This window comes from Lontra canadensis, unplaced genomic scaffold, assembly GCF_010015895.1.
Source record: "Lontra canadensis isolate GAN:19392208 unplaced genomic scaffold, GSC_riverotter_1.0 scaffold23, whole genome shotgun sequence".
In the NCBI taxonomy this organism is placed as follows: domain Eukaryota; kingdom Metazoa; phylum Chordata; class Mammalia; order Carnivora; family Mustelidae; genus Lontra; species Lontra canadensis.
Genome location: NW_022631017.1, coordinates 5,621,373 through 5,635,154, shown reverse-complemented (window position 1 = coordinate 5,635,154; position 13,782 = coordinate 5,621,373). Strand labels below are relative to the sequence as shown.

General features: G+C 41.3%; 1 protein-coding gene across 3 annotated transcripts in view; it reads right to left on the bottom strand.

Annotated features, from left to right (window-relative positions):
• Positions 1-1,369: 1,369 nt before the first annotated feature.
• The window catches only part of ZNF318 (zinc finger protein 318), a 34,240-nt gene continuing 21,827 nt past the window's right edge, over positions 1,370-13,782 (bottom strand). Inside the window, exons 7-10 of one of the 3 annotated variants that reach the window (XM_032862114.1) lie at positions 12,906-13,109; positions 12,350-12,449; positions 11,243-11,361; positions 6,512-10,953 (exon numbers count right to left, since the gene is read on the bottom strand). In XM_032862114.1, the coding sequence (XP_032718005.1) occupies positions 7,624-10,953; positions 11,243-11,361; positions 12,350-12,449; positions 12,906-13,109 (3,753 nt within the window). In that variant the 3' untranslated portion in view covers positions 6,512-7,623. Of the gene's footprint in view, positions 2,307-6,511; positions 10,954-11,242; positions 11,362-12,349; positions 12,450-12,698; positions 12,797-12,905; positions 13,110-13,782 lie in introns of those variants that run through there. The other 2 variants (XM_032862115.1, XM_032862116.1) reach the window with 2 other exon arrangements.

Genomic DNA, 13,782 nt, shown 5'->3' with positions numbered 1-13,782 from the left:
AGACACAAAATGTGGTATATTCATGCAGAATATTATTCAACTATAAAATACAGTGAAGTACTGACACATGGTACAACATGATGAATGAACCTTGAAAACAATGTTAAACGAAAGGAGCCAGACACAAAAGAGCGCACACTCTATGACTCCCTTTACACGAACTGCCAACAGGTAAATTCACGGAGATGGAAAGCAGATTGGTAACTGCCAACAGCTTTGGGGCAGGGAAGAATTGGGGAGTGTCTGTTCATGGGTATGTTTCTTTAGGAGGGGTGGTAGATACATTCTGGAATTGGATAGTGGTGATAGCTGCATGATTTTTTTTTCTTTTAAGATTTTATTTATTTGACAGAATGAGAGAGAGAGAGAGAGAGAGAGAGAGAGAGAGTGTGTGTTAGTGAATGTACAAGCAGGGGGAGTGGCAGGGAGAGGGAGAAGCAGGCTCCCACAGAGTAGGAAGCCTGATGTAGGGCTCCATCCCAGGACCCTGGGATCATGACCTGAGCTGAAGGCAGATGCTTAACTGACTGAGCCACCCAGGCACCCCATAGTTGCATAATCTTGAAGATACTAAAAACCACTGGATTTTATACTTAAAAAAAAAAAAAAAAGATTTTATTTGAGAGAGTGAGAGAAAGAGAGCAAAAGCAGGGGAGGGGCAGAAGGAGGAGAAGCATGCTCCCCACTGAGCAGGAAGCCCCATGTGGGACTCTATCCCAGAAAGCTGGGATCATGACCTGAGCTGAAGGCAGATGCTTAATTGACTGAGCCACCCAGGCGCCCTGGATTTGACACTGTAAAATGGTGAATTTTATGTTACAAGAGATTTAATATTATATTTTCACAATGTATGTGAACTCTAGCATATTAAGGAAAAGAAGTTCAAAGGGAAAATGTTACTCTGGAAGTGTTCCCTTCCCCCTGCCCATCCTTCAGATCAGCACCTCTTAGAGGTGGACCTCAGATACCAATGGAGAATGGAGGTAGATCAGTTGCAGTTAGGAATAAAAACTGTGACCAAGAGCCCTGATTGTCCCTGAGCAGAGGAATGTGGTAGCTGATGCGAAACAGATCTTGGGCTGGAGCAAGGGAAAGAAAGTTAAAGGTGGTGGTGACAAAGTGTTGGCAGCCCTGGCACCAGAGCATTTCCATTGCTTCATCCACAGGGTGGATGCCTTAGGAATGAGTAGTCTTTAACTGATTTCAGCCTCAATAGCCAGAAACCCTGAGATATTTCGTACCCCTTACTCCTTACTTCTTACTCTTGATGGCTCTGGTTGGATATTACACAGTTCTTTATACTTCTAGTGTTATGAGTATTCCCCAAACCTACACAAACTACACAAAAAGATTTATTTGGGTAGTAAACTAGACCTCTAGGATTCTAAAAATGCTGGGATTTACAAATCAGGAACAAAAGTAAGCTAACAGTTTTAAGGGTAAATCTGGATCAGAGGCAGCTCAGATTTAAATGAATCTCAGAGTTTAAAGGACTTTTAGGTCAGCTAAATTTTATTTGCTTTTGGTTCTCATCCTCCACAGACCCGAAGTGCAAAAAAGGAGAAAATGAATTACCTACGGGCATTTTAGATGGAGAGGAAGGGGTTTCCTTGGTAGTCTGAAATGATGCTTGCCTGCTTCTGTGTGCCAGAAGTTTCAGTGGGTATAGGAGAGATAGTGAGACTGAATGGAAACTAGTTGACAGCTGCCCTGAAGTCTAAAATCCCAGGATTTTTCAAATACCACCTTTGTGATTTTCTCCCCATCTTCCCACTTCTTTTGTCTATACATACCCCACTCCTCTAAGGACATACCCAATTTATACCTTGATTCTTAAATGGACCAGTAATGAAGCTGAAATAGTAGATGTTCTACTTGCTAGGAACACTGGGACCCAGGCTCCAGGAGGGATGAGAAGATCTGAAAGTCACAACTTTAACGTAAGTATCAGGGCACAAAATGAGACATGGAAGTTAGGAGATAAACTGAGATGAGTGGCAAGTTTAAAATATGTATCTCTATGCCTCTTATCTTATTCCTCTTTGATAATGATACAGACATACATACACAACATATTTGCTCACCCAACTCACCATTTCCTGGCAGCTGAGGGCCTTCTCCACAACCCATGTCTGTCCCAGCAGTCATACCTACCTTCTGGAAGTCAGACCCTAGAGGTGACTGCCTACTGACCCCAAGGGTGCTCATCATTTCTTTGGTCTCTGTGACTTCTATCCCTGCCTCTCTGAGGCAAAGATGTCTTTTGGAGTTCTTCTTTCTAGAAATCTGGACTTTGGCAACTGCTCCTGAAAAGAAAGGAAGAAAGGTAGGCAAGAGTGAGTAAATGTCTTCATAGTCAACCTCATATAGGTAGGCTATAGGAGAGCTGGGTAGTTTAGCAGGGACAGAACATCAGAGAGAAGATGAAAGAAATAATACCTCAATATGCTTTTTTACCTCTTTGCAATCTTTCTCTGTACCCTCTATCATGTAACTGCCTCTACTTTCACCCTGCTTATTCACTTCCCTTAAACATGCTCATTTCCATTGCTTTCTACAAAATACTTCCTCTCCTGATCCTCCACAAGTGGAATGAACAAAAGCCCCTTCATTAATCAAGCGATTAATCTATACATCTAGATACAAATTATCTTCTATTCTCTTGCATGCAACAAAGACTTTGTGATATATTTTTGTGTACCTGCATAACAGGTAAAGCTCTTAAAGACAGGCAGTTTGATTTATAGAATTTCATGTCCAAATGCTTGTACACTTGGAAATGCATAACCAGCCAAACAGAAGTAGGAGCAAGAGAAAGGGAAGAGGAAAAAAAGAAAAGACTAATATTCTTCAAGAATGGAGACTGAATGAATGTTGCCCAGCCAGCCTTGAAGGGAATAGAGGAATTTAGGGAGTCTTGTGGGAAAAGTAGCAGGAAACTATTTGTAATGATAGAAAACTATTGAGAGGAATGACGACAGGGATGTACTGAGTAGGAGACACATACTTTAAAAACAAAACACTGTTTTTTAATACATAAAAGTACACAAAAGGAAAAAAATTAACCCTGGTTTATAATTCCACAGCATCAAATAACCCTTACTGACATAAAATTACATATTTTACATGTGTGTACCTATTTTATATGTGCATGAAATATTTGTGTTTTATATAAAATGCATTTTATGGCCAGGATGTTGAAACAAAAAATAGAGAATAAAAAATAGAGAATAAAAAAAGAAAGTGTTCCTTCTCCTTCTACCCATAAAAGTTAATGGTAACTTTTTTGTTGTTGTTATTGTTTCCTTCCAGAAATCAAACTGGCAGCTTGATTTTGGGTTCTGGTTCTGATGAGGTGACAAGAGGATGTTGGACCAAATCAGAGATCTGGGGTTTGACTGACTGATTTCAACATGCCTATGAAATACGGCTGGAAGGAGAAAGTTAGCCATCTGAATATCAAAGTACCCAAAGCCTTTGATTGCTAACACTACGATCAGTTTACCCCCATTCCCAACCTCAGTTTTTCTTCCAGGAGCTTCAGGGGCAATGTGTCCCCCTCCTGGCCTAACACCACTATTTCAGAATGCTGCTGAAATGAAGGCCACTGACAGCCTTGATATGCATTCATTGCCACAGACAGTGCTTTGTATACAAAGATCCAGGACAGAAGCAGGGTAGCTGGTTTCTGGAGTGCTAAGTACCCAACAAATACAAAAGCAGTTTGTAGCTTTCACCCACTTATAAATTGCTCAATATTTACAATCAGTTAATAAAAAATAGCTACTATTACCACACTGATTCTTTTAACAAATTTTTATTGAGTACTCTTTGTGTCAGGCAACTGTGCACTGGGAATACAATGGAAAAAAAGTAAGCAAAGGCAGACTTCCTGCTTAGGAGAGTTTTTAAACACATAAATGTAAAATTAAAACCACATTGCTACAGTGAAAACGTACACAGCCCTTTGAAAGTATATAAGGGTTATGGGCAAATCATCATGGCAGTGTTTTTTTTTTTAATGATAGATTTTCATTATCAGTTCAACTGCTTGGCTTATATCAATGAACACTGTGAGTGTATACATAGTTTTTTTGGTTAAAAATTATGTATTATAAATAATAAAAATTATCATAAAATTCAACTCTATAAAGAAATGTGTTCACAATCACAAACTCTTTTCATTTGTCCATGTTCTCATAAAACTGTTAATAGTTTATTTAATTTTATTAATTAATTAATTAATTATCTAAGCAATACATTTCTTGCCCCAGGGTTGGTAGGTTTGTTTTGTTAATGTGAGACCCAAGGTTTAGGAAAATATATTAAGTAAGCTCTAGGCCCAACATGGGGCTTGAACTCATGACCCCAATATCAAGAGTCATATGCTCTACCAACTGAGCCAGCCAGGCACCCTAGGAATATAATTTTAAAAACCCATCTCACTTTCTTTTGTAGGCTATCTCCTCTCTGAACCTGTCTCCACCTTCTTCTTTTTTTAAAAATACACTTAATGTCCCTGTTGGATGCCTGTATCTCTATGTCCAAGCTTCCCTGTCCAACACCTTACCATTCTTTAGTCCCTGAACCTGGCAGCCTGATAAATGAACATATGGCCTGGCATGCTTTGATACCAAAGCATTTAGCTAACTTTTTGACTTTTACACTTTTTTTTAGAGATGGAACTTTATTAGGTACAATGGGAATACTTACCTGAAAGGTTTAAGAGTCTTATATGCCCTGAAGCTAGCTGTAAATAGGAGAAAGATGGCTCATGAAGCAAGAGGTCTCCATTCACAAAGCCAAGGGGATTTCTGGGGGATTATTTACACAACTTAAGTAAAATTAGGTGTTTGTCCAAATTTAAACCTAACTGCTGATGATGTATTCTCACAGTCGAGGGAGTCTAATAAAAACTTTCTGGTGTCTGTGGAATTTTAAAGTAGTTATAGATGTTACCATAAACGACATGTAAAGATTAGGGCCCCCTCCTTGCATGTGCCTTTGTCTCCAAAGGTGAACATTTATTCAGTGCTGTCATAGTACTGAATAAAAAGAAGTAGGTCCTACCTTTAGGTTCTGGCAACTGGGTTAGAGTTCTGCCTTTCCTTTCACAGGGCTTTCACAGGGCTTCTCTGGATGGGCTACAAAACTAGACCCCAACGATCGAAGAGGAATCACACTTCTGGCCTAGACTAAAGGCTCTCCCTTTGCTAGTTCAAGGCAGATATGAAGACTGACATTGCTTCTTACAAGCAGGCATTCATTATTCTAGAAAAAGGCTGAAGTTATCAAAAGAATACAACAGTAATAGCTCAAAGTACTCCAGTCCCAGCTACTTGAATTAGTTCTGTACGTCGTAGATTTTGCCTCTCTTCTCTTCCCTACCTTATCCTTCCCATGAGTCCCCCTCCTAATCCAAAGAATAAGATTTTGATTTACCCCTCCCCACTCTAAACCCACCCATCTCTCCCCAAAGGGAGATGAATTTACTAAGTGAAGAGGCCAGAAAATCAGTAACAACTGGCATTTTAACTTGTACGTTCTCTGAATTCCTGTAGATAGGCTGGTAGAATAGGGAGGGAGTAGTTCTCCAGAAAAACAAATATATTTCTGAAGCTCATCTGGGTTTACGTTTGTCTAAAGGGTACCTTCTGAGTCACTCTATGGTTTCTGGGCCAGAAAAGTGCCTAAATAGCAGGCCTAGGAGGACTACTCAGGATGGCATGACCCTGGACATATTTGGGGCTGAGATGGAAGACAATGATCCTCATTTTAAAGAAGGAAAAAAAAATCCCTATGGAACAGTGAGGTGAAGTAACTTGTCCAAAATCACAGCAAGGCAAATGGCTGAGGGACAATCACAGACTGGAATCTCCCAAATATGTGCTCTTTCCACAACATGATGAACAACAGAGGCCAGGACATCTTCTAAATAGACATTACTCAAGAAAAACTAGCATCCCCAGAGTCAACATAGGATTCTGCACCTCTGCATACAAGTTAACAGGGAAAAAAGCATTCTGAGGGGAAAAGGTCAACTTCGCATTATTTTTGAGTGGATAGAAGATAAGACTCTGATGCCTCTGTTGAGCCAGGTTATAAATTTCTGACAACAAGGATGTCAAAAGGAAACTGGGACAGAGATTAGGAAATCTGAGGACTAAGCTCTCTGGTCCCTAAGAATGCCCTCAGCAAGAACACGAATGTTCTTGGGGGAGTTCAGCTTCCAGAGTAGCATAGGGAGAGCCAACATAAGGGTATATGAAAGGCTTCACAATAGGGAGATGCCAAAACCAGACCATTGTTGCCTACTCACTACCCACCCAGGCAGCACTGGGGCATAGATTACATAATTTCACAATCTCACATGAAGACAACAGCCCCAACAGGTGGGGAAAAAGAAACTGGGAGGGAGGAGATAGACAACAGGATAGCAGGAGTTCACTTTTCTAGTTTTCCTGTGGAGTTCAAATGTGTGTGGTTCAAAACAAAAATCAAGAAAGAAACATGAGGTTAATGCATTTATTCCAAGTAATTAACACATTAAAAATAAAATTAAACTTGTCCAAGCCAACTCATAAATTCTTTAATCTTTTGAACAAAATGTACAACCCAAAACATCACACTATGGTGGAAATAACTTGGGAAAGGGAGAGGTAGAGGAAGGAATACATATGTATTGAGGAACAGAGAATGAGTCCAATCCCAAAACAAGTTTCAGCTCTTCTACCTCTTCAGAACAGAAATGGCTGCTAAACAATTTAACACAAAGTGTTACTGGATCACAATACAATGAACAAAAGGCCATTTCAAAAATAAAAGTGACCCAAAAAGTGTATCTGCATCTGGCATTCAGCCATGAATCAGCCTTACCGATTTGTCGTCTTCCAAAAGTGAACCTGCTAGATTTTCTTCCACGTTTATTGAGGCCATTTCCAAACAGGTTTGTGGGTTAGCAGGACCATCTCAAGCAAAGGCAACAGAAGAAAGGAAGTATTGGGTTGACATGGCACAAGGAAGTAAACAGTAAACAAAAGAGCTACTCACGCTGCATTTCAAACAATGTTAAGGCAGGCGCATCCAAATGGAAGCCTAAGAGATGAACAATCCTTCCTTCATTAGTAGTTTTCCACTTCAGCAGGCTTTCTGGTGTTTCTCCCAGAGATCCATCAGCTGCCCAGGAAATTGGGTAGGAATACAACATAGCAATTGCAGAAGTCAGCTCTGTCTCCCTCCTCCCCCATATTCCAGAAATGGCAGAGTCAAAGCCAAAATACAATCAAAGCACACTGTGGTGAGCCAGACAGACATTTGATTTTAATGACAAAGTAGGAGGAAGTAAATTGGCAAAATAATAATAATAATAATAATAATAATAACAGAAAATACTTTTTTACAGATATGTATAGAAATTATGATTGATTCATCTGGTATCTTAAGGAAAAAAAAAAACAGAAAAGAGGTAAATTTTTTGGCTTCCATGAACATTTACTGTAAGATGCTGACTGCATCTCTTGGTGTAGATTCCAGATGAGACAGCCAACTAGTCCTGGATCATCTGGGCACCTGATATTTAGAAGCCAATTTGATTCATCCGCAAGAAGCTCTCGATGTGTATTCTTAGTCATGAACACTGGATGCTGTTTGGTCCTGGATGGCAGCAACTGGAGCTTCTTGTGCGGGTGTTTCCTGAGGGACCATATTGCCTCCAACTACTTGCTCCCTTGTAGGGGACCCTGAAGCCAGAGATTTTACCAAATTCAAAGGATGGTCACTGTCCTCATCCGCTTGAGGAACTGTTAGCTGTGTCATGGACACTTTCGGTATTTCTAGCTGTAGTGGACCCATCTCCAGGGAACTACACTCAGGAGCGTCACCTGGCTCAGACAGAGGAGAACATAACTTCTCTTTTTGAACTCCGGGTGTCCGTGTAACAAATTCAACAAGGTCTGGAAGGCAAGGAGACGGCCCAAGGCCTGCAGGATTAATTGGTTCTGATTCCAATCTGAGTGAACCTTGTTTCTCTAATTGAGAAGTTTCTTCTACTTCCTCAGGCATCATTCCTCCTGCTAACAGGTCAAGTGCTTGGTGTGTTCCCTCTAGGTTCCCTAAGCCAAGGTCAACATTTTCTATAGGAAGTCCAGTTTTCAAAATGTTAGGAGTGATCCTTCCACTTCTGGGATTAGATGAATTTTGTTCACCCTCTGCTCCAAAGCTAAGCACCAGGGTTTTGGGAGAATCTAACGGAAACTCAGAGAAGGATGGGACTGGTTCCAAGTCACTGAGAGTGGAGGGATTACGTCCTATAGGTGACATAGAATTTTTTTCACGTAGTTTCTGAGACAGGGCAGTTGGGGATCTATGTGCTTGGTCTACCCGAGGATTGCAGAAATCAATACTTATATTCCCCAGGTTCCCCAGGGCAGCAAGCTCTTCTACTTTTAAGTCTGTAACTTCAAAGTCTTCTAAGGCTTTGCTTCCTCTTGTCACGGTCAATTCTGGATGGACATCTCGTAGCTCCAGGGCTTCTGTTTCTGGTTTCTTTGGGCTCTCCCAGGTCTCTGACTTCGTATTTTCATCCCAAACAGCCAGTTCATAAATCCTTTTACCTTGAAAGTCTTTTGATCTTTCTCTCTTGAGTTTGAGGCTTCTGTAACTAGTTCTGGAAGCTGATTCTGCAGCTGAATTTTCTTGCCACTCTTTACTATCAGTTGAAACTCCTTGCTCCTGTGCACTATCTGTTAAACACATATCTGATCTGGCTGGGGACTGGAGAAGCAATTCTGGGGCAGAAATTTTCACATGTACATCTTGTGGGTTCTGGAGTAAAGATCTAGCCTCTGATGGAAAGGAGTCTATTTTTGCCTTTGTGGAAGAAAGGGCCTGTGCACTCAAGTCGATCACTACTTTACCTTGAGTTTCACTTCTTGTCATCAATTTCTTGGACTGTTCAGGTTTTTTGTCAGTCATTTGTAACTTGGGCTGTTCTATTTCACCCACCCATGCACATCTGTTCCCACAGTTCAAATTAGAATCCTCTATGCTATTGAGCCCAACACAGATACCTGTTCCCTCTTCTACCATCACCTCAGAAAGCTTTGGTCTCTTTTCTTTTAGTTCAGTATTTCCCTCTCCCTCACTTTCCCCACAACCTTTAGATTTGTGGAGCTCTTGGCTTTCCTCATCCTGGTTACCAGATTCCATAAGGTTGGTTTCTACCAACTTCTGAGATTCCATGATCTGACAGTGTGTATCTGACAATTGAGGGCGTGGCTCTACACCTGGTGGCCCCGGCTCTCCCAGGTCAAGTTCGATTTTTCCGCCTGGAGATATATCCCTATTAGCATCACTCTGGAAGGAGCTACAAGTCCACATGGCCAAAGTGTCTGTCTTTGGGGTAACAGTTTCATAAGGCCTACTTTGGCACAACCTCGTCAGAGGTTGTAGGAAGCCATAGCTACTGCCTCTACTCTTTGAGTCTGTGCGTTCTACCACTGACCATTTCCCTAGAGACACCAGAGGTTTTGGAACGGGCTTTTCAGGGTTGCTGACTAAAGGAGCAGAGATCAAACTTTTATCTGGAGGCAACTCCTCTTGGGATGCACTGTTGTTCAAAGTAGAAGTGGAAGAGGTATCTGAACTTTCCACTTTAGAAAGATGGCTATTTTCCCCATTGGCCAATAGACCACCACTCAGCTTAGTTTCAGGTGTCCCCTTTCCACCACTACTGTAGAATATATCATACAGGTCCTTAGCATTGGCTGTGGCTAAGCATGAATTTCGCTTTTCCAATTTTTTGGCTTGTTCACTGAATATACTTGAGAGGGGAGGTGGAGGACGCACTAACACAGAGAAAAAGGTTTGGTCCCTGTCACTCTCACTCACCCCAGGAGCCGTCTCATCAGAAGGGATGGCAGCTGGCTGTGCTGAGGCCATGATGGCTATTGGCAACACAGGATTCAAAATGTTAGGACCCAGGAAGCTGGGGCTGAGAGTGTGAGATACAGGTGGGTTTGATTTGACCGGTGCCAAGATGGCATTTGTTTGAGTAGGAGATGGGGAAGCTAGATGAGGTATAACTGGGGGTGGCGGAGGTGGTGGTGGAGGGGGTGGTGGAGGGGGTGGCAGCATTTGTTCAGGTATATGGGATGGCTCATTCTTTTCAGCCAGTACCATTTTTTCCTCTGGAGACCCTTTCAGAATCACCTCTTCCCCTCCAAATGCTTTGGAGATGATGTCAGGAGGCAAGAGGAGATCAGCTGAAGACTCTTTAACCACTGGCAGAGGCTTAGCAGTAGTTCCAGAAGACTTGATGGATAGAAAGGTGTTAAGAGGCGCTGGCTTGCTCACTGTGGCTGAACCTGATTTGCGGAGTACTGTAGATGGGATGGGCAGGTTGGGTCGGATCTTAGTTTGGGTTGAAGTTGTAACAACAGGCATCCACGGGCTAGTGTGTGCGACAACCGTTTTCCCAGAGAGCTTGATTTTGATGGGCTTTGCCTTCCCAGCCTCGGCTTTGCCATCCTCTTTGTCTTTACTGTTTTCCATAACCTCTTCCTTGTGAATACTTGTGGCCATTGAACCTTTTTCCTCCTCTTTCTCTGCCTTCTTCCAGCTGAATTTCCCAAAAGAGGAAGATGTTGGTGATTCTTTCTTTACCTCTTCCTTTAACTGGAGTTTGATGCTAGCTTTCCTTTTACTTTCAGCCTTTTCAGGGGAGTTCCCACTCTCAGAGAGTTGGTCCTCTAGTTCCTCAGAGACTTTGTCATCCTCTTTTACTTCCTTCATGACCTTTGCCTTTTTTTCTTTCTTCTCTTCCTTTGGTTTCTCACTAAGTTTACGCTTTAGTTCACTCTGTCGTCGCCGTTCTGTCTCCAGGACCACAGCTAAACCAGCTTGGCGGTCCAGATTCCGTCGCTCCTCATACAATGGGTTTTCAACCACATATTTCTGGGAAGAGAAAAAATAGAAGCTCAACAACTGGTCAAAATACAGTTAGAAATAAAATCTTGGCTCTGTTACTGTTGGAATTCAACTGGTAGAAACTCCTGAAGAAGAGTCATCTTCAAGGATACAGATGGTTCTACCAAGTCAGCATCTCTTAATAGGATTGAAGAAAACTTCCTAGTAATTACATGGAATTTAAAGTATTAATGACTTTTCCTGACTCTGAAGTCTGACAAAGTCAAAAGGATTACTGTAGAAAGTGGGAAACTCCACAACTACTACAAAGACCAACCTTATATTTCTCATTGTGCTGGTGACCTTTCACATGTTGCTCTCCAGAAATTGGATCCCCCAAAAATTCCTCACAGAGCTGGCAGTAATATCCAGTGATGGGAATCAGAAACTCAGAACCTGGAAGAAGTAGAAGTCAAGAAAATAAGTCATTTTCACCCAGGATGTCATTAAAGGAAATCCCACTTCCCCTTTGTAATAAAAAAGTTAATGGTATATAGGACCTTACCCATTTTCAAGTCAGAAGTACCATTTAGATGACTCCAAATGGTACAGTCTTTCCAATTTAAAGCTTGAACTCAGGACCTTTGGCCCTTCTCCCTCTTGGAAACACTAATTAGTTAATTCAGGGTTTTCTGTTTCAAACTCATTTCTGTTGTTGATGCCCCTCAAACTCCAACTACCACTAAGCACTGTAGGAAATTTAAAAACTATACTCCCAAACAGCTCAGCACCATTTGTATGAGGGTCTCTCATGCTGGTATGAATTACTCAGGAATCTACCTTCTGTAGATTAGCACTACTTATGAAGGTAAGAATCTGAGAAGTATAAAGACAAAGAAACTTTCTACTTTTCAACCTACCTCCAATAACAACTATTCAAAAATATTTTATAGCTCTCAGTCGAAAAAGCAGTTAAACTACTACACCTTTTACTGTTCTTTTACCTGAATTTCAAATAAGTAAGATTTTGGTACATAAGTCAGTGAAAAAAAAGTTATATGTGCATTAAAAAAAAAATTTTTTTTTTTTTAATGTAGGCTCCACGCCCAGTATGGGGCTTGAACTCATGACCCCAAAATCAAGAGTTGCATGCTCTGCCAGCTGGGCCAGCCAGGCACCCCTCAGTTATATTTTAAAGTAGGTATGTGTATGTTTAACATTTGTTAGAATTTTGGCCATATGGGTAGAGATCATTTTTGTTGTATAGATCTCTTTATTTCTTCAGGCTCGGGCACACTATTTTGCACACAGAAGGAATCCTTACACCTTTGTTAACAAAATGGTTATTTCTCACCCTATGCTGCTTCCTAGCACCTTAATTCAGGGACATCTCTTATTTGGCTAAATGTAAGAAAACCACAGAGGAGACAGGGGGGGAACATACCTTTTGCAGGAACAGTTATCTTGTCAGTACGCTTTACAGAATCTTGCTTGGCCTCACTCTGGGTCTTTGAAGCCCAAGGTCTGTTGTAGGGATCCAGTGTCTATTTGCAAGAGGCAGAGGCGCTCACACAACAGCACTAAAATTCAATGACCCACTTTTCTCTTTTTTTCTCCCACACCAGGGGGACCAGAAACCCCCAGCTACCCACCCCCACCCTCTCTGCCAACTGTTTAAACGGAAATCACCTGTGGAAAAGGTAAACACATGTTAGAGCAAGTACTAGCAATGGATAAAATGAAACAAATAATCAGGTACTCAAGGAATCAAAAGAGGCAGAAGCCTCACTTACACTTGTCATGGTGTTTAGTTACAGGTAGGTCCCCTGGACTGAGCCCTGGGGATGATGTCTCCTTTGATGGTATCTCTTGGCTCTTCAGATTGGGGCTTCTGCCCATATGAGAATGTTTCATTTTCCAGCTTTGTAATGCAGATGGGGGTGCAGAAGTTTGAAGGGAAGGAGGGCAAGAATGGAAATAATAGCGGGCAAGATACCTACCTGTGCGTGCTTCTTATTGTGCATATGAGTGAAGAAGTCAAACATGGTTCCACAGATGGTGTTGCAGTCTTTGCACCAGTGATTGCCAGCATCATAATACTCATAGGCAGCAATAGGCTGATCAGACTGCTTAGTAGCTGGCTGGGGGCTCTCAGCAGGCTTGGGGCTCTTAGTATGGGAATTCTCACTGTTTACCTTTGATTCCTAGAGGGAAAACACCTGCACTCAGAAGGAATTCTAGATCTGTCTTTTCTTAGAAAAAGCAGGTAGCTTACCGCAGTAATTGATACAGGGCCACATGACCATATTTCCAGTGCCTAAAGCTATATAAACTGGGGAAAACGTCATGAGAAATGTCTACAAGGCTCAAACAGAACTAGACTCCATAGTGCTACCTTATCATGGAAAATACATCATAATGGCAATATATTTACTTATATATCTTAAAATAGAAAAATACTCAAGATTATGAGTATAATGGCGGCCTCTGGAGGGGGAAGCTGAGAACAAGGATGGACAGGAGTCTTTTTACTATAAACCCTTTGGTAGATGTTGAATGTGTTCCCTATGCAATTAAATACATTAGTTAAATTTAGAAATCATAATGACACCCAAGAAGAAAAGACAAGACAATATGGAAGAGGTAACTGACAGGTTAAGCAAATACAGAAAACACATAATAATGAATCCACTTCTCACAGACACATCCTGGTATACAAAACTGGAGAGAAAGGCTGGTGTTGTGCATAGATAAATCAGACAGGTATCTATGTGGGATGACTTTAAAGAATCTGGGTAAAATATTTGGAGCTGCCTAAAATACCAACCATCATTAGAATTTAACACCTTTGAGTTAACAAGAATCCTCTTTTAAAAT